The sequence below is a fragment of the Paroedura picta genome, chromosome 13 (genome assembly GCF_049243985.1).
Source record: "Paroedura picta isolate Pp20150507F chromosome 13, Ppicta_v3.0, whole genome shotgun sequence".
In the NCBI taxonomy this organism is placed as follows: domain Eukaryota; kingdom Metazoa; phylum Chordata; class Lepidosauria; order Squamata; family Gekkonidae; genus Paroedura; species Paroedura picta.
Genome location: NC_135381.1, coordinates 24,839,797 through 24,860,964, shown reverse-complemented (window position 1 = coordinate 24,860,964; position 21,168 = coordinate 24,839,797). Strand labels below are relative to the sequence as shown.

Genomic DNA, 21,168 nt, shown 5'->3' with positions numbered 1-21,168 from the left:
TCTTTCATTTTCAGATACGGAAGGCATCCAAAACCATGTAGGATCATTAGTAAATTGAATAAATTGAACAATAATAGTAGTACTTTAAGCTTCTCATGTCCTCATTTCCTCTATGATTCAAAGTTTCAAAGGCCAACATTCAGAGATCTTTTCTTTCCAAGGATTCTTTATCCCCAAGCAAAGCGGCATCCATGTTAGAAATCATCTGTGGGTTTAAGCATGAGCCTTTCTTGATAAGCAACAGGTAAGTCATTCTGACTTCCAGGAGGAGCCTTGATGCAAGGCGACATCCCAGAGGTGGGAGGGAGAGAATCTTCACATTTGCGCTCTCCACAACTGGAGAGTATATTTGTGTTCCCATTATTATTGTGTTGAGGAGAGCCCACATGGGTTAAAATCCCTTTTGCCTTGCTGAGAGACATATCAGAAAGGCCTGCTTCTGCCCTCTCTTTGCTTGCAACTGCTGCCCTTAGATTCTCCTTTATGATGAAGGTCTTCTTTATCTTGGTCCTCAGGGAATCTGTAGCAGCCCCTCATCTCTCTCTTTCTCTCAATCAATGAATAACTCTCCAGTGAAGAAAGGGCAAAAGCAAAAGATAACAGCAGCAACAGTGCTGAGAGAGAGAGAAAGGGGGTGGGGGGAAGAGAGATGCAAGGCATTGCTGCCCTTATTAAGCAAGGCTCAAGTGTAGACTTCGCATGCAGGACTGAGTAGTTTAAAAGCAATTAATTGTATTACAATCCATTATAAAGAGACACAAGGGCAGTAAATGCAGCTCTGCTGACTGTCTGTGTTTCTCCTGATTTCTTGTCTCTTTCACCTACAGTTTTTTCTTCGAAGTAAAGAGATGATTGTCAAAGGTGCACAATCTCTGGTGCACAATTACTTCAGAATTCAACTATGATTGTAAGACTGTCAGTTTTATCAGTGGATCAGATACGCTGATCAACTTAATTCTATTTAATTCATTGTTGGTGGAAGGGGCAATATGAAACAGTGAGGGCAAATCTTAACCAATAAAGGTTCAAGGGAGAGGGCAGATGTATTCATTTGTGAGGTTGTTTTCTTTTTGCCGTTTCAATGGCCTATTATGCACGGCCGCTGAAACGGTGGCATGGAGAATGAGGAGGAGGAAGAAGCGAAGCAAACCGATTATGCACGGGATGAAACACAACGGCGGCAAAACCCAGAGTATCCAATTATGCACGCAGATACTCCGGAGCCGCTTCTGGTTGCGCCCTGGTCCCAGGAAGCTCCACTTTCTTCCGCATCTCGCTAATGAGGCTTTTTCGGCGGCATAAGTTGACTCTGCACCCGGTTGCCGCCTGCAGCGTGCATAATTGGTGATTTTAGCCGCTGCCATTCCACCCCGAATGCAGACTTTCCACTCCGTGCATAATGGGCCAATGTGATAGGGAACAAAACAAGAAAATATTTTAAAATGCCCATTTCTTACATTTCTTATAAGTTTCCTTTTTCTGTGTTGGTTATCTCCTATTCAAACTGCTAAATCTTAGTCTATCCTTTTTGTGGTAATTACTAGAGCTGTTCCCCAACTGTTGCCTAAAAAGATATTTCAAGGTAAATTTAGAGGCTGGACTAAACATCTGATGAATTTGAAACAGAGATTTGAAAAGACAGGCAAAAAAATTATCGGGAGAATCTTATGCATCACATCTCTATTAGTGGCCAAAAGTAATTATTCACTTCAGACGATTAAAGGGGGAAAAAAGACTCAAAACCTAATTCACCTATATTTTTCTTTGAAAAATATTTTAACCAGCAGCTCTTTATTTTTTTATGGGGACATCATTCTGGCAAGACTACAGTGAAACTCAAAGGTGGATAAACAGTTTACATTCAAATACTTTATCTAAGTTATTGGTAGCTGGGCTCTTCCTAATCCATCTGATTTTTCTATAACTTTGACAAGATGACCTTGGTCTCCATATTTGTGTGTGTGTGTGTGTGTGTGTGTTTGCAGTATTGATGTCATTACTGAGAAATGGCTCCTCAGCTTTTCGGCTGATAACAAAATAAATAGAAACAGTGGGGTTTTCTCAGACAGGTAAAGGAGTTGTTCAGAATCCAGCTTTAAAACAGAGAAGTCAGAGGGAGAAAGAGATGGATGGGAAAAGTAGGACTGTTGTTAAAGCAGGTTTGGGAACCATATCTGTTTACAACAGCCCCGTCTTAGCTTCTGAATTAGCACATTTTTAAATGGAGGTATCTACAAAAGAGACAGGCTATTCTAGCTTGAAGTTGGATATAAGTGCTTTACACTTTCTGCTGTAATGTAAGGAGGCAAAATCCAGCCTAAGGCTTTAGTGCCTCTGAGCAATTAAGCAATTCGTTTTGCCTACAATTATCAAATACAAACATGGCGCAGGAAGAAATACTCAATGAAGAATTATAGCTAGCTTAAGAAGAAGGATTAAGCTAGAGGTGGCTATGTAGCACAAGGTTATCTGAGATCCACACATGTAAACATGAAATCATTTAAGCAAAAGCAGGAAGGGAGAGAGGGAGAGAGAGATCCATTTCAACAATTTGTTCTGCCAAAAAGGGGTTTAAATACATAAAGTAAGAAAATGAGTCAAGTGTCTGGTATCACAGTTGCTGTGGTCCAAAATACACAACATTCCAGCAATGTGCTTTAAATTAAGGACACACATTTTAAAGGGTAAGAGGGATATTCCTCTGGCAAAATGCAGAACACAGACAAAGGGGCTGGACAAAATTAATAAACAACAAGGACTTAAAAATACACGATCCTGCTATAGTTCATTGGTATACTGAGCACAAAGCAAATTGGGAATGATCATAATTGCTTGAAAGAACCAGAGTGCCAGTTTATTTTCATCTCAGGTCTGTACATTGCAAGGGGAAATGGTGAATTTGGCCTCTACAAGGCTTTGGGTTAAATATGAAGTTGGAATTAAATTGCCCAAAATCAAAACGGAAATCACATTCTGTGTAGACGGCAGGGATTGAATCATCCTAGGATTGGAATAAAAGCTCCGTGCAGTTTACACCTAGGACTGAGGTATGGGTGAGGGTGTTCCTGTTATACTGCAGCTCAGTACCCAATTTTCCATCTCTTTAGAGACTTCTGAAACTAATTCAGTGAATTGTGGACAAAAAGGAGGCAATAAGAGAACTACACTCAAGTCATGTCTCAGTAAAGCAGCCTACTCCATTTGGTAGGAATTACAGAAAAACTCAACAAAATAAGAAAAATGGGAGTTAGGAAGGGCAGAATGAAATTAGCCACTTGGACTGTTTACGCATTGAGAACTTTGCTGCCCCAGCTCCCGTGCAGGAGCACAGATCAGGGGCGGATGAGGTACACCGGGCCAAATGCTCCCCTATGTGGGTGCAGGAAGAGGCGGGACAACCTGCCACGACTAAAACTCCAGCCTGCAGCCCGGCATGAAACATCCATTACACAAATGGTCTTGGAGTACTTTCATTGGGATAAAACTAGAGCACCTGTAATGAAGGATGAATCATAACCTCATGAGAAGGTTGAATTATTAGTCCCACACCTGAAATGTCATCATAAGTACTGGAAGGGCAAGAATGGATTGCTGTAGATATTAGAAAAGCTATGGGATACGTGGAACTGACCTTGCAGATTATTTTGAATGTTTAATTGGTGCATTGTACATCTGGAAACAATCTTGAGCAGTTCTTCTTAGAAGTAAGCCCAGCTTTATTCAACAAAGACTAGATTCAGGAAAATGTTCCTGTGATTGCTGCTGTCCATTTCCTGGTGTGCAGCAGCTGCACATATTGTACTAAACATCTCATTAATTTTCTAGTTTCTTTCAAGCCCTTTATGACCTGGTTCCCATATACATAAAGGGTCACATTTTCTTATATGAACCCATGTGCCAGCACACATCCTTTCAGTGGTGATCCGATCTGTCATGATTGCCTCACCTTGGCAAAGTCCGATGCCTTCTCGATCATATCGAAAGAGATGCCGAAGAACTGAAGGATCTCTTTCAGAAGCCCCTTTTAGACTGATTATATTTTAAGATTCCATCTGTGGGTACTGGCAATTTTTATTGGACATTTTAAAAGGCTTCTTAATCTATGAGGAGCAAAGATGTCAAAAAACATTACCTGCTCATTATCATCTTCATCACTGCTGAGTTTCAGATCATCTTCAAGCATTCTTTGAAAAGAAAAAAAAGAGAGAAAGAATAGTTACGTGAAATGAATCCGTTTTAAGGTTAATTTGGCTCCCCGTATTTGAAAGCAGATCTGGGACCTGTAAAGAGGATAATTTCAATAGGCAAACTTTACCGATTCACAAAATTAATTTATATACAACTACGCTGAATATGAAGGATGAGGTGGAAAAAGATGAACGGATGAGAATCTACTTATGATATTTGTCTATCATCAACTCAAATGTAGGATATTGATATATGAGATAATGCTACAATTCTCACATGATAACAACAACAGTCCAACAATGAAAGCCTTAAATCACCTACCAAAGGCTCTTACTACCTGAACACAGAGTCTTATCACCTAATAGCTGTCAGAGATCATTCTTAACTTTTATATTGGGGGCACGGCAGAAACGTGCAGTAATAATGCCTTAGTTCCAGATAATACCTCTAGGCTTTTTTCATTGCCTCATACAATATCAGATGATTCCATTAGTTCACATTCATTTAGCTCAGAATCTGATTCATTTACCTCAGAATTTTCTGTCCTGTTTGGCATTGACCCTCAGACAGAGAAGGGTTTATCCCAATACCTGCTACCTTTACCTGGAGATTTCAGGGATTGAATGAGGGTCCTTCTGTGTGCCAAGCACAAGCTCTGTCACTTACTATGGGTCTTCCCTTTGATACAGTTTGCTAGGAGTAATGCCCCAAGAAGACTGATGAGCCACATTCTCATTAAAAAGTTGTTGTGATCAATAAATAATGTGAAAGTGTAGCCAAGAAGTAACATACACATTAGGATACCGAAAGAAGATGTATCAGTTTCAAAATACTATGGCAAACTGGAAGCCATACCAATTAATTCTGGCACAATCTTTAATGTAAAGGTAAAGGTATCCCCTGTGCAAGCACTGAGTCATGTCTGACCCTTGGGGTGACGCCCTCCAGCGTTTTCATGGCAGACTCAATACAGGGTGGTTTGCCAGTGCCTTCCCCAGTCATTACTGTTTACCCCCCAGCAAGCTGGGTACTCATTTGACTGACCTTGGAAGGATGGAAGGCTGAGTCAACCTTGATCCGGCTGCTGGGATTGAACTCCCAGCCTCATGGGCAAAGCTTTCAGACTGCATGTCCGCTGCCTTACCACTCTGTGCCACAAGAGGCTATTCTTTAATGGGGTATAGCTTATTGAATGAAATACATGAAATGGCTTGGAAATTCAAAGTTAAATATCTGTAGATACAATGGTGACAAATAATAACCAGTTTCAGTAAGTAAGTCTGAGAAACATCAAGAGTTGCCATTTCACGATCCCCTTGTAGTCAAGAAGCGAAGAGGTTAGAATCCAGGGACGGAGGACGGGAGCTGTAGGGGCAGGGCCAATCAGGGACAGACGGACACGTTCCACCCCCCAGGCTGTTTCACAAATATATAGAGGAACCATGGATAAGGATATACTGCCATCCCCAGATAAATCGTCAGACTGGGTCAGCTGATGCTTCCTGACTCCTATAAAAGAGTCCACGTCATGTTTCTAGGTTTCAGCAAGACTTGCTCTCCACAGCTTGTACCATTTTTGAAATATTCTACCTTTCACTGTCAGGCGTATGGCCAACATTGGCTTGGTCTTAAACCCTCCCATCAATGCTAGGTCAGCATTGTATTAAGAAAACCATTAATAATGTTTAAAGAGAGATCAAAATTTGTTAATGAGTTCTAACTTAGCAACCTCACGATTTAGTCTCCATTCCGTTTTTTTTTCTTTCCTATTTAAGGATTTGACACTTAAGGATTTGACAGTTAAGGCCAAGCATAAAATGAAAAGTGCCACTGTTTCTGAATGCTGTCGGTTTGATATTCCTTTTAAATTATAATCATTTCAAAATATGCACAGTGGACATCCATAAGCTATGGCTGTTCTAATCCCTCCCCCCCCCACACACACTTTATATCTCCCATCTTACTTTTAAGAAATGCAAGAAAGACGGTTCACTGGTTTGTAAGTCATCTGTCTTTTACTGACCTCTGTTGTTGGGTAGCTCAGCTGTTACAAAATATCTAGACCTGAAACTACTGATCATTAACCTTTTAATCAGTGACAGATGCCTCTGTCAAGCATGAACCCGTAAATGTGCAACTGAGATCAGAGATCTTTTTCTTCTAAAACTAGAAACCTTCAGCAAATATTAATCTTTAACAGTTTGGATTCCGGTGACGAATGGGAGCTGGGCTGCGTGTTTATCTAACTGCCATCTATATTTCTACTGTGGCATTAGTTGCCTCTGATCTTCCGGACAACAGATTGCCTGAACCTCTATTTACCCTTTCTTGCTATCGGTGTGGTACACTGCATTATTCTCAAGGGGCAAACACCTTTAAGATTTAGTTACAAAAATAGCACCCGAACAATCAGGCTTATGGCCAACATTGGCTTAAACCCTCTTAAACCCTCCCATCTTAAACCCTCCCATCAAAACTTCATCTCTTTTAAATCAGTAAAACCTAGAAAGGAAAGTTTTAAACAATATATTTCTGGGTTGATTTTTTAAAAGAATATAAAGATCTATGGGGGAAAATTATTCGTTTTGTTTTTAATCGAGACTGAAGGGTTTCCTTTCCCTCTGTTCAACACATGCTATTTTGTTCTCTTCTGTGTTAAACAACCATGTTTGACCCATTCTGGTAGAAATAAACAGAGAGGATAAAGGAAAGTGGAGATCAGACAAATGGAAAAAAACAAAACAAAGAGGGATGGCTAAACCAAACACAGAAACTTACATTAAGCATAGTCCTCTCAAGGAACTAATTAGGGACTGGAGGGAAATGCTCTGCAGTAAGCAAAGGACAAGTTTATTAAGTACTAAAACTATCATAGGAAAATAAAAGGAAGCAAAAGGAAGAATTGCTGGAGCTGTTTTCTGCGGGTGATTCCACACTAGCGGAGCCACTCCAGGCCACCCCCAGTTGCGTTGCAGCATTTCGGCAGTGGACCCAGTCTGCCCCGGATGTATACGTCCTGAAAGACGCAGCTGAGATGGAATGGTTTGCCACACAAGGGGGCAGCGGAAGGAGGGGTCTGTTTGCAGGAAGGTGGGATTGCAGGAGAACGCAATTCCACTTTAATGCAAAAAAAAAAAAATGCCCCATTTGGCCCCGCAATGGTGGAGCTGGCTCTTCCATATCCACATGGGCCTCTGCCAGGCTAGGTCCTGTTGGTCCCTGGAATTCCTAAGGGAAAATGGAAAATATCCATGTCACCTTAAAGTGGGGCAATGGGCGATTAATGTGCGCTGGGCCCAGGAGAGGCCCACCCTGGCGGCAACATCATGTGCAAGCGGGGATTATCCTTTTTGCCATATGACTGCCCTCCTGGCCTTTTCTGACCTTGCGGAATCAATCTAAGTGTGCAGGGTTTATAGCACCCTTTCATTAGAGATGTTTTTAAGACAGAGAGAGTAAATAGATACAGAACTTCCTTATGCCTTTTTTCCATCCAAGGATATCATTCTGTCTTTTTTCTCTAGCCACTGCTGTTAAATGATGGGTACACTGTGTCCTTTGGCCCCTCAATACATTGGTTAAACAACCACACAACCATAGGACTGTGGAGGCAGGTGGAATAAGATGTCGTCAGCTATGCCTTTATAGAAGTCTGAACCATTTGCCAATGACCCAAGAGGCAGAAGTGGTGGAGTGATCCTCTGTCAACCTTTCACACCTGACAGAGTTTGTAGAATTCTGGGCTTGGACTATGTCAAATCCTCCTGAAGAGAGTAAAAGGGACAGAATGTTTGAAGCCACAATGCCATATACAACTACCAGAGTGGGTGAAGTGCTTAGACTGGGGACACCTGAACTGAAATCTTTACACAATCCATAAAGTTAACTGGGTAACAGACCTTGGGCCTTTTACTGTCTCAAATACTATCAGCCCTCTCTAGATTGCTAGGAGGATAAAATAAGCTCCCACTCTAAGCTCCTTGGAGAAAGATGAAAATATTATTATTAGAGAACCTATTTCAAATGTATTGTTCTGAATTATGTAACATTGGCTGGCTAGAGAGGCAATTTGAGTTACCATGCAAAGGGCTAATGGGATACAGATGTATTTCACAAAAATATCCGACACGCTGAAACTGTATTTTTAAACCATTTATCAGACAGAATTATATGTATGCATATGTTTTATGTATGAAACCTTCTAACCATTAATTTCCTTAAGGAATATTATAATGGAAGGGGGTGGAGAGTCAAGGGAACTTGAAACAAATGGTAAAGCAATCCTATGGAGGAAGAAGAGACTTTGTTTTAAAACATTCCCCCTATAAATCTTGAAATCTGATAGTCACTCATTGGACAAAATGTGTAAGTCATTTTCAGAATGTTTCCCCTTGAGATTTTTCCAAGAGATTTTTCCATTCTCTCTCTCTCTCTCTCTCTCTCTCTCTCTCTCTCTCTCTCTCTCTCTCTCAGGCTTTCTCAACCAAGGTTTCATGAAACCCTGGGGTTTCTTGAGGGTCCTGGAAGGGTTTCCTGAATGGGTGGGAATTAATTTTTATATATTTAAAAAATTACTAAACATTATTGATATGACCATATATGGTCATGTCAACTTGCTCTCCCCCCCTTTCAAAATGGCCAAAGATTGACCTGGAGAGAGTGGAAAGGAGAGGTGACCCAGGTGGGCATATACACAGTTGTGCTTCCCAACCATATTCTGCACCAACATGCCATTTCTGGGGTTTCTTGAAGCCTGAGGAATGTTTCAGGGGTTTCTCAATGGGAAAAAAGTTGAAAGGCTGCTCTCCAACTTTTTATATGCATCAAGCGTCATTTTGTCTGTTATTCACAATCACTTCTTCAACAATTATGTTACTGCATTTGATTAATCTTGCCTTTTTTATTTTTCGTTTGCTCTTCCTGACTATCCATGTATTAGTTATATGGTGGATTAAACACTCCAATCTTGCAAAATCTAGGTCTACCAACCTCCAGGTGAGGCCTGGAGACCTCTCAGAATTCCAACTGGCCACCAAATTACAGAGTGGTTAAGAGTGCTAGCTTCTAATCTGGCAAGCTGTGTTTGATTCCTCATTCCTTCATATGCAGCCAGCTGGGTGACCTTTGGCTTGTCACAGCCCTAATACCGCTGTTTGATGGAGCAGTCCTGTCAGAGCTCTCTCAAGCTCACCTACCTCATGGAGTGTCTGTTGTGAGGAGAGGAAGAGAAGGCGATTCTAAGCCACCGTGAGACTCCTTTGGGCAAGGAAAAGTAGGGTACATAAACCAACTCTTCTTTGATTTCACTGTCTGAAGAAGTGTGCATGCACACAAAAGCTCACATGGGCTTGAATAAAACTTTGTTGGACTTAAAGATGCAATTAGACTCAAACTGTGAGTCCTTTCTTGCCACCAATATGACAGAGTCAGAAATCTTTATATGCAAGTACCATATAAAAGATGAGGACTGGAATTACTACTTCGTACATTTAATTGAGCCTCTTGTGGCGCAAGAGCCTCTTGTGGCGCAGAGTGGTAAGGCAGCTGTCTGAAAGCTTTGCCCATGAGGCTGGGAGTTCAATCCCAGCAGCCGGCTCAAGGTTGACTCAGCCTTCCATCCTTCCGAGGTCGGTAAAATGAGCACCCAGCTTGGTGGGGGTAAACGGTAATGACTGGGGAAGGCACTGGCAAACCACCCCGTATTGAGTCTGCCATGAAAACGCTAGAGGGCATCACCCCAAGGGTCAGACATGACCCAGTGCTTGCACAGGGGATACCTTTACCTTTACCTTTACATTTAATTGAAAACATATATTTGTACAGAGGTTTCTTTATACAATTCAGTGAAAACTGAGTTCAAAAAAAGAATGGTCAACTGAAGGAACCAAGACTGTAAAGCGTTTTCTGGCAGGAGCTCATGGGAATTGTAGTCCATGGACATCTGGGGGGCCACAGTTTGACTACCCCTGCTGTAAAGGATGAACAGAGCCTGGCAGTAGTAACCCAAGGAATGGTGCAAGGGAGACTCAGATTTGGATCCCCAAGAAGCTATGAAACTGTACCTAACTAAGAGCCAGTCATTGTCTCAACTCAACCTGTCTCATGGGGTGGTTGAAAGATAAAATCGAAGAGTGGAGAAGTACATATGATGCACTAAGCACCTTAGAGTAAGGGCAGGATCTAGACTGTGAGAAAGATTTGTGAGACAATAAATTAAACACGTTTCCCATGCTCATCTAGCTGTATGCTGGTTTTAGGAGTGAACTGTTCACATTTAAGTAGCTGTGCTCATGGAAGAAAGGATGTTCACTCAAGTCAAAAGCTGTAGGATCAGATGGAATTTAAGCAAAACTATTCCAACAAATTTTCCAGAAGAGACCTCTCTCCAAACCTATACTCAGGTGGGCTGGCACCCATGCTTCAGAAAGCACAATCTCCTCTTGTTTGAGCTTCTTTTTCCCAAATGATGCAGGGGAGGGGAATCTAGTGTTACTAAGAAACACTCCATTTTGTATTGTCACACTCAATCTGCCTTAAGCACCATATCAATAATTAGTGTAATTACAGCTGGTAAGAGGAAACTAACCCCTGTGGTTATCTTTTAGGTAACTCACAATCAGAAAGTGCACTTCATTACTCATCTCTCCCTCTCATCTCCTAATTTCAAAAAGATAAGGCTAAATAAATTATTTTAGCAAGAGAATGTCTTTATCTAGAAAGCCATTAATTTTCACGTGTAAAGAAAATCTTTTAAGCAATTCAGATATTAAGTCTTTACTAAGCAAGTGGGAGCTACTGTCCTTTGAGATGGTATTCTTTGATTTTGATTACAGTAAAGAAAAGAAAGAAAGAAAAGGAAGACCAGTATTATTCAAAAGAACATTTTTAGAATGACACAACAGCATTTCTGTCTTACAGTAAATCCCTGCTGTTCACTGGCTCTCAGTGGGATCCACAAGTTCCATACTGACCATCTAGTGAGAGATATATCAGTAAATGTTAATTATCATTTGAAAACAATTAACTGCATTCTGCAGTGTGGGTAGGGAAAAGGTACAACCACTTTCAGGCTCTCATGAAAATCACACAGCATTATTAGCATCCAGACATGAAAGCTAAAATTCGCCAAATTCAGTACATCCTCTGCAACTTGCATATTCAGGAAAATTGGCATCTGAGATACATCTCAGAAGATGGCCTGTGATCTATCCGTGCAGATGATGCATACTGGAAGTTCACCAGACTACATATATAAGGAGAAAGTAAATTTAACAATGGGGCATTTTATTGATGCAAACTGTTTAATAAACTCGGGTAGAGGGACCTATCAAGATTTGCCTGAAGGGGTATATTAAACTTGTTCTACAATGAGAGAACAGCAGCCATCTATAAAAGGTGACAGTATGTTGCTTTTCATTTTGTTTTATAACATTATTTAGCATGAGGAATTAATAACTGCCTGCTCCACTGCTGGGCGTGGAGGAGTCTGAGACTAAAATAATACATCCTAGAATAAATTGCAATATTAACTCCCCTGCCCACCAATGCTCAGGAGACAAAGACCTGTTTGGGATCTGGCAGGTTCTAAGTCCAGAAAAAATGACCTTAAACAGTCCAGCTTGTCTGGTGTGCCAGTGTCTTGTCAGTGGCTGAAACATATCCAGGAATCAAAGGTAAAATGCAGAGCTTTCTTCTATAGCCTTTTTTCCTAGCAACTATTTATATGGCCAAGGCAAGGGTAGGGCATGCTAATAAGAGACATCCCCTCTAATACTGTCAAAAATTGATAATTTAGTAATTTTAATTTAATAATTTAAATTTATTTTATTTATTTGATTTATATGCTGCCCTCCTGGGGACCAGCTCTAAAATTTGTATTTAGAGGTTTCTCATAATCTGAGGTTCTAACTTGTAGTTTGAGCATAAATCCAGCTCTATGCATGATCTAAGAAGAGACAAGGCTGGCTTCAAGAAAAAGGACTGATGTAATCAGATTGCACGTCAAAGCTGTTTATTATGCCTTGATGTGCCAGAGAGAGACATCTTTTCTTCACCAGGCATCAAACTCACCAAGAATTAATTTAATCTCAAAATAAAATCTTCCAGCTAAACAGCACTTCAGGATAGTGTCACAGATCATCCCATCCTTAGGCTGTCAGGACTGCTACTGTAGTTGATAAAGTGGAATGGCATTCACAATTTGTTTGTGTCCCGGTGTCACTGATTGGCTCTGCAAAGTAACCAGAGTCTTCTGAATTTTGGATATGGTCTAAGAAAGAAACATGACAAAAGTCTTCAGCATTTGCTGAAATGGGAAAATGAAAAAAAAGCAGTTATTCTAATGAAAGTTCCTACAACTGGGTTTCTCAACCAGGGTTTTGTGAAACTCTAATGTTTCCTGGCGACCCTTGAAGGGTTTCTTGAATGCTTTGGAGTTAATTAATTAATATATATATATATATACTAAACATTGTTAAACATTTATATATGGTCATGTCAACCTGCCTCCCCCAAATGACCAATGATAGACCTGGAGGGGGGAGGGGGAGGGGCTCTAGGTTAGTGTGCACACAACTATGCTTCCCAACCATATTCTACACAGTCGCACCACTTCTGGGTTTTTTAAAAGCCTTAAGAATGTTCCAGGAGTTTCTCAACAATAAAATAATCGAGAAAAGCTGTCCTACAATCATATGTTCATCTTTTAGAAAGTCTGGATGAGAAAAGTATTCCAACTCGAAAAAAAAAAATCTATGTATCTAACTCTGAACATGGATTTAAAATGTTGATCATAAAATCCTTACAAGGATGCCAGCAACAAACAGAGGGGACATTTACAGGAAAATCCAAAAAGTGTGTGATTATGTGGGGGGAGTTTATAAATTGGAGACATAATGTATGCTTTATACACACACTGTTAAAAAAAAAAAACGAGAACTTGCAAGATCACAGTTGGAACTAGGTTTGTGAGATTCGGCCGCTTCGGCAGCCGTTCCCTCCGGGCACAGCCAGCGCCACGCCGCAGGTTGGGGGGAGGGCGGTGCTGGCAGCGGCGTGCCAGTGGGTGCAACCACGCAGGTGCGGAATTCCACGCGGTAAATAAATCATGTCCTGCTGACTAGGTCAAAGGTGGTAGCTCTTTCTTCAAAGTTCCTCAAACAACATTGGTTTTGAAGAGAGTATCTGGTCCCACCCTCTTGTGGTTATCAGGGGGTTCCCCCCTTTGATTTCTCTTCCTTTTTGTTGTTTTTAATCGACCACTCATCAGGGCTGAATTGCCTTGTAAGTGTCAGCAGAGCGCTCATTTGACAGAGATAGCTGCTATTGTTAACAGGAGCCTTCACTTCAATCCATTTAACTTCCCTCAGTTTGACAGCTTCACAATAGCTACCTTCCATCCATAGAAAACTATGATTTAGTGGAAAGGAAATGTGGGACAACAGTCTGATCTGTCACTCAGTCTCTTGTGAGTTCTCTTGGCATAACATTCATCCACAAAGCTGCAAGGATAAAATAATGAATAGAAACAAGATGGCCGTTAAGACAGGCATGCTCTGGACGAATCTAAGAAAGTGAGGAATGCAGTTCACATTATTAGCAAATAGCTTATAATGTGGAAATGAAATAGCTACTTTTATCTCTCCCCCACATTTTCATTTTTAAAAAATCTTATCTTCAAGACAAAAATTCTTTTATTTATTCACCTCATAATTGTTCCACAATTGATCTACGACAACTCCTAGTGGAAGCTGTAAGTCACAAGTAAATTAAACCTTTCGTTGTGATACTCATATCTCTTTTTCTATACACGATGACATGAAAAGGTATTGATAAATTAAAAAGCTGTATTTCTTCCCTTGTGGACAATTAAAACCCTCCAAATTACACTTGACTAGGCATAAAATCTCACTACAAATCTCAATGAGTTTTGTAGACAAGGCAGTATGGATTTAAATACTAATTTAGGAATCTGTTCCTTAGAAGGAAGACGAGGGATTCAGTGTGGATTTTTTTACTTTATTGATACATGGGAAGAAATCTAAGTAAATTAACTCTACTGAGCATTTAGCTGCCAAATTATTTTGATTTAAGCTGAGTTCTGACCTCATCACAATTTTTTTTTAAACCTAGAAGTAAACCTCATCAAAACTTTTATGCATGTAGAATGCAGAGGAATACTTCAGGATCTGGCACAGTTTCATTTAGTCTACCAACCAGATTCCCGTATTGTTTTATCAACTTCCTTCAGGCAGAAAACAAGGCATGAAACCAGTAACCATTCCTTGGTGTTGTACCTTAGACTGACTTAAACATAGAGAGATTCAAATATCCAGATAATCATGATCTGAGAGCCAGTGTGCTGCAGTAGTTACAGTGTCAAGATTTGGGAGACCCTCCTCTGTCATGGGAACTTGCTGGGTGACCTTAGATAGGTCACTCTCTTTGTCTGAGCCTAATCTATCTCATAAGGTTGTTGGAAAGATAAAACAAAGGAGGAGAGAACAATGTTACTGTATTTTTTGTCCCTTTCATGGCTGCAGAGGCTTCTCCTACCATAGAAGCCAGTTGGACTCTGCCCCACGGGAAACCACTGACAAAGGTATAGTACACCATCCAACACGGCATGAACGGCCGCAGCTGGAAGCCACAAGAAGCAAAGCAAATTCAGCAAAATATTAGGCCTGATTAAACCTGTTAATTTCACCATCTTGACCATGTCTAAATCTGTGTTGGATTAGGATCAATAACTTTGAATCCTGAACTGCAGATCATTGTGTACATATGATTGCACTTACGGAAAGGCACTGGGCAGAGGATTCCCAGATGGTATCTATAACTCTGTTTTCTCAAGCAGGTAAAAATTTCATGTTGCTTTGTAAGGCAAATTTTGGGATTATGGCTTCTAACAGTTCATTAATGGATGCCATTGTAGGTGAGGGCACAGTAGCATTTTTTTGCAGCAGCTTTCTTGTTATATGTCCCTCAGTCCCTCAGTGGGATTTACAGTAAACTATCTTGAGCAAGGTGGATAGGTGGGGTAGTATATAAAGAAATAAAAATGGACAGTTGCCACTATACGGATGCGGGCAGGCCTACAAGGGAGAAGTCATGAAACCAGAAGGACAAGAAGGATTAGCTTCTGGGCATGGTTCCAGCTTCTGGCCTTAAAAGAAGTAGTGTACAGAAAACTGGGGGGATCTGGTGGAGGATAACCTGGCAAGGTGGGATGAGGTGATAGCAAGGGAGCCAGTTCACAAAGACAGAAAAATCAGGCTGAATTTTCCCTGCAAAGAAAATTCAGCCTCTGCAAAGGTGGTATGGATACATTGTTTTGGCTCATGGCAATAAAGAGGGTTTTGTTGTCACAATCTTCTCTGGAATATTTTTGTAGCCACCATGGAAACTCATCCTTCCCTAAGCTTGATTTGGGCTACACATTCCCTACATGTCTCCACAGTACAACTGGCACCACACGCAATCTTTCCATGGTTGCTGGTGTCCAGTAGTCTTTGGAGAACATTACATGCACACATAAGCTCAATGCAGTGCATTAGTACAGAAATCAAGGGCAGTTGTTAGATTTTGAGATGTCCAATTCAGAAACCATCTATGTAAGGTTGGCAACCTCCATGTCACAAAGACCAGGGCTGATTCTGCACTTACTTTGTTTATTCCATTGTGGATCCTGCTGAATTCAGATCGATTTGAACTCGGGTCTTCCTCTATCCTCCCCACCCCCTATTGAAATAGATAAGTGTTCTGCACGTGACTAGGGAAGCTCAGAAGGGGGGGGGGAGCGAAGCACAGCAGGAGCATCTTTCTTTTCTTGAAGGGGGGTGGGGTGGGAAAGAGAGGACTGGAGATAGCAGAGGAGGGGGAATGAATTCAAGAGGCAAATCTCTGCTGAGAGAAGTTAGGGCTTCTGGAGCCTCTGCTGAGAGAAGTTAGGGCTTCCCCTTTAAGAAAAACCTTGCAGCCTGGGAACGAGGAACCCTTTGAACTGATGCCCTGGCCAATCAGGGCTTTTCTACAGCATTGGAGGCTCGAGACAACTAGTTCGTTCGGGAAAAGCAGAAAGCTGCACCTTTACTCATGCAGATTTTTCAAATATTGAGGGTTATAGCCACTCCAGGATATCACGGGGGAAAGGTAGGGTCACTCTGGATCAATCCTGCTTGTTGCAGAGGGAAAATTTAAATTACCCCAAATCAAAATGGAAATTGCATTTAGTGCAGGGACTGAATCGACCTGGGATTGGAATAAAAGCTCTGTGCAGATTCAGCCCAGTTCTCATTACGAAAATGGCCACTTTGGAGGGTGGACTCTGAGACATTATATTCCACTGAGGTACCTCTCCTTTCTCCAAATCACCCCCTTCACAGGTTCCACCCTCATGCCTCCAGGAATTTCTCCACCCACAGTTGGTAACCTTACATCCCTGTATTCCAAATTCTTAGAGTCTACTTCAGACTTCCAGAGGCTATTGGCAACACACCCATCATTAAATAAGAAGCAGCTTGTCAAGCAATATTATAGTTAATGGTGTCTAAACCTAATAGAATCCTCACTTTGTTTAGAGTCCCCCCCCACCTTCCTTCTTCTTAAAATGTTTTACATTAGAAACGACGGAATTACATGAAAAGCTTCTATAGTTTATAGGGAAGGAAAAAGCCTCAGTTTTCAGGGGCAGCTAACACAAAGCTTTATCTGATTTATTCAGCAATCTATATAAATCTGCTTTTATGTTTTATTTGATTCCAGCCATTAGCCTGTGCTAGGAAGTAATTCTAAAATATACATCATATCAGCAATTCAGCATACTACACCACATTAATCTACATAAATCTATACCTGTTTGCAGGGCCTCGTTGCCAGCTAGCCTCACTGCATAGCAAAGAGGGAAAAAGATTACAGTAATTCTGCTTGTGGGTTTTCTAGGAAAGTCAAGCCCCCCTGCCCCCCCCCCCAATCACTGGCAGGAATACAAATGGTCTAAGCTTAAAAAATGTTATGTTTAAATTAACTGTATCATCATTAACATGGTTTTATGTTTTCAATTTCAGAACGAGAAATTGCATATTACGACGAGTATTTCCTCTGTGTGATTGATTTCAGGTTAGAGACTTGGAACGGGAAATCATTTGGAACAGAACGCACAGTTTAGAAACTTTGCGCCTGACAAAAGCAAAGTCTATCATGTTAACAAAAAAAGCAAGAATGGGGGAGGAGAGGAGTGAGTTCATTCCCCTTTGAAAAGCTGGAGTTCAGCTGTTTGGGTAGAAAAAAATATTTCTTTGAATGCTAGAAACTCCCTGGGATGGCCTCTAACCAAGTGACCGGGATAGAACTTCTCAATTTATTCAAATCCTATATCCACTTATTGAAATCTGGTGTTGGCGGGAGCTGTTGCATGGCATGCAGAAGGAATCCCAGGTTCAGCCCCAAGCATTTCTATTTAAAAGGAAGTGGTGGTGGAGAGTGCTGTCAAGTCACAGATGATTTATGGTGACCCCATAGGGTTTTCAAGGCAAAACAGAGGTGGTTTGTCATTGCCTCTCTGCATGGCAACCCTGGGCTTCCTTGGTGGTCTCATGCACAAGCACTTATCAGGGCAGAACCCTTAATTTCCAAGTGCTGATGAGATTGGACTACTCTGGATAATCTAGATCAGGAAGTATCTTATGGAAGTATCTTATGTGATATACTTTGACTTGCCACGAACAGCTGCTGCCAGACACAGTAGACAATTCTGAAGGTTGAAGGAGCAATGGTCTGATTCAGGCTATGCCCATTTCAATTACATTCAACAATTCAACAATAAGCCTATATTTCTGCTTGCAGACTATAGACCTGTGCTTAGTTTTAAGGAATTAAGATTAGGGATCATCAATTGGGACTCTTGTGATAAATCTGGCCTACTGAAGCAAGGCACCACTTGGCCTTCCAGTTGCCAACTCAGGGACAAAAGAAAAGTAAAAGGTACATTGTGGAGTTGTGAGCAGGGCAGAAGAAGTTGGGACCGTGGCATTCTCCAATTAACCTTCTATGAAATGTCATTGTTAATAACTAATTTCCATTTACTTTGATGAAGATCAGGGTCAGTGTCCAGAGAACTGCGCTGCTAGGTCAGCCCAAGGAGACTGTTAGTCCCACAAGATCTGGATTGTTGAGTTGAGCAACAGACTTCCTATTTGTTCCCCTGCCTTAACTTGCAGGCACGTTTGGTAGTCTTGGTGCTTCCTTATGAGGGAACTAGATGAATTCAGTGAGGATAGCTTTCCTGTCTCTGGACTGCTGTTTTTGTCTCCTAATGTTTATATACTTGGGTGTGTTGAGAATGGAATCTTTCATTGATACTATTACATATTTAGTGGACAGCACAGGTTTTGAGGATAAGAAGTACTGCTCTAACTACTAAGAAAGCACTGCCTTTGATACCACCTTGGCAACCCATCTGTATAGTTTTCATTTGCTTATACAACATGATTGGTTCCCATTGCTCTCCTTCTGTCTGGTGGACTGATGTGCTGTTTTGTTTTGTTTTGCCACCAAGTTGCAGAAAACGTATGGCTATTCTGTAGGGTTTTCAAGACTGGGGACGTTCAGATGTAGGGTTGCCCCTCTGGATTGGGAAATACCCAAGGATCGGGTTTTTTGGGGTGGTGAGCCTGAGGAGGGTGGGGTTTGGGGAGGGACCTCAGCAAGATATAATGCCATAGAGACCCATTATGCACGGGGGTTTTAGCGCACATTCGGGGTGGAATGGCGGCGAATAAAATCACCGATAATGCAGGTGCCGGCCGCAACCGGCTGCAGCTTCGGTGCATGCCGCTGAAAAAGCCGCGTCAGTGAAACGCGGAAGAAAGTGCAGCTTCCGGGTGACCGGGGCGCAACCAGAAGCGGCGCCCGGATCGCCGCGTGCATAATCGGTTACTCTGGGGTTTGCCGCCGTTGCGCCCCGCCCCGTGCATAACCGGTGTGCGTCGCGTCTTCCCCCTCTGCGTTTTCCATGTGACCCGAAATCGCCGTTTCGGCGGCCGTGCATAATGGGCCAGAGTCAGATCGCCCTCAAAAGCAGCCATTTTCTCCAGTGTAACTGATCTCTGTTGTCTGGAGATAAACTGTAACCGTGGGACATCTCCAGGACTGTTTACGCACTGGAGGTTTCATGCTGAGCTGCAGGCTAGAGTTTTTGTCGTGGCAGGTTGCCCCACCTCTTCCTGTACCCACACGGGGGAGCTTTTGGCCTGGTGTGCCTCATCCTTCCCCACTTTGCATGGGAGCTGGGGTAGTGAAGTTCCCAGTGCATAAACGGTCCAGGTGCCACCTTGAGGCTGGCAGCCCTAGTTCACAGGTAGTTCTCTACTCTTTGTCTCTGAGCAGTAACTCTGGACTTCCTTAGAGGTCTCCCATACAAGTACTAAACAGATAGAGCGGTTTCTCAGTGGAACAGGCTTCCTTGGGAGGTGGTGGATTATCCATCTTTGGAAATTTTAAAACAGAGGCTGGATAGCCATCTGACAGAGAGGCTGATTCTGTGAAGGCTCAAGGGGGTGGCAGGTTACAGTGTATGAGCGATAGGGTTGTGAGTGTCCTGCATAGTGCAGGGGATTGGACTAGATGACCCATGAAGTACCTTCCAACTCTATTATTCTATGATTCTAGGGCTGACCCTGCTTAGCTTCTGAAAGCATATGAGATCAGACTAGCCTCAGCTATCCAGGTCAGGGCAGGTGTCTAATAGTGTAGAGAAATTTGGAAGCATGGACCAGTCCTCTATTTCTGCTTCAGCTAAATTCATATAAGGGGGAAGAGCTTTAAATCATCCTTATAGGAACGGATGTTCACACTGTTCCTTCCCCTGCCTTTGGTGCTCTGGGATGACAACAGTTTTTTCCTCTTTTGCCTTTAACGCCTTCTTCCAACAAATGCATATACAGCAGGGGCAGCCTGAGCCTGCAGAGAGAAATGTCCCTATGTATCTTTACCAGTGATGACAGGCAATAAGCTAGAAAGCTTTCTTTACTTGTGTGCTGGACTGGGGGTGGGGGAGCTGAACTTGGACTTGTACTTTCCTCTGATGGTTTACAGGCATTTTTATAGCTGCCATTTCATTGGGGGGGAAAAGGCTTCTATCATTATTTTCTGGGCAGTATTTCAACCTCAGGTGACAAAGGTTCATAGAACAGTCAGTTAATCAACCAGTTACTGGGAGAATAAAGGAACCTGGCAGCCATTTCCCATTTTCGGTATAACCAGAAAAACCAAAGGGAGGCTAATTGATGGAAAGTTCCAGTAGATGTTCAACCATTGCTAAGGACACCTTTAAATGTAACCCTTGGGGAAGTTTAGATCCAAGGAAGTTTTTCTTTAGGAGGCCCTGAAAAACTTCATTGATCTCTTTGGTGGTAAGAAAGTGTCATGCCCACCCTGGCTGTGCCTCCAGCTCAGCCACCAGAGAGCGCTCAGGAGGCTGCAGCTGACCTTGATGTGCTACCTAGACCAAGTACTCTCCCAGAGCTGCCTGGAGATCCGGTCATTAATCCCCCGGATGACAGCCTGAGACCAGGCTGAGACCCAGCCCTACATACCAAGTTATATAATCCCTGTGTATTGGGACAAGACCAGAAGGCCAGGCAAAGACTCCCGTGAGTCCTGGACACTCACCAGAGTGGCAGCAACAATGACACTTGACAGCTGTCAGAAGATTGACATGCTTGTAAGCTCGCTGTCAAGGTAGATGGGGCACAGCTGCAGCTCTTTCCTCTAATGAGGATGAGGTTTAGCTACAAGCCCTGTGGCTGAGGGCTGTGGGCTGCTCCAGACTGCTCTGTGTATTTCAGGAGGACTTTGAGGCAAGGTCCTTTGTGGGTTCAATACATGCATTTCCCTGCCCGTCTTCCCAGGCAACTCCTTTTCCAATATAATGAAGCTCTGCTCCTCTATCTCCTGATACCTGACTTCGGCTTATTGCTATGC

General features: G+C 42.2%; 1 protein-coding gene across 3 annotated transcripts in view; it reads right to left on the bottom strand.

Annotated features, from left to right (window-relative positions):
• AFF2 (ALF transcription elongation factor 2) overlaps positions 1–21,168 on the bottom strand; it is a 417,511-nt gene that overhangs the window by 116,021 nt on the left and 280,322 nt on the right. For all 3 annotated transcript variants that reach the window (XM_077308979.1, XM_077308981.1, XM_077308980.1), the window contains exon 8: positions 4,133–4,184. In XM_077308979.1, coding sequence (XP_077165094.1) covers positions 4,133–4,184 — 52 coding nt within the window. The remainder of the gene's footprint in view (positions 1–4,132; positions 4,185–21,168) is intronic.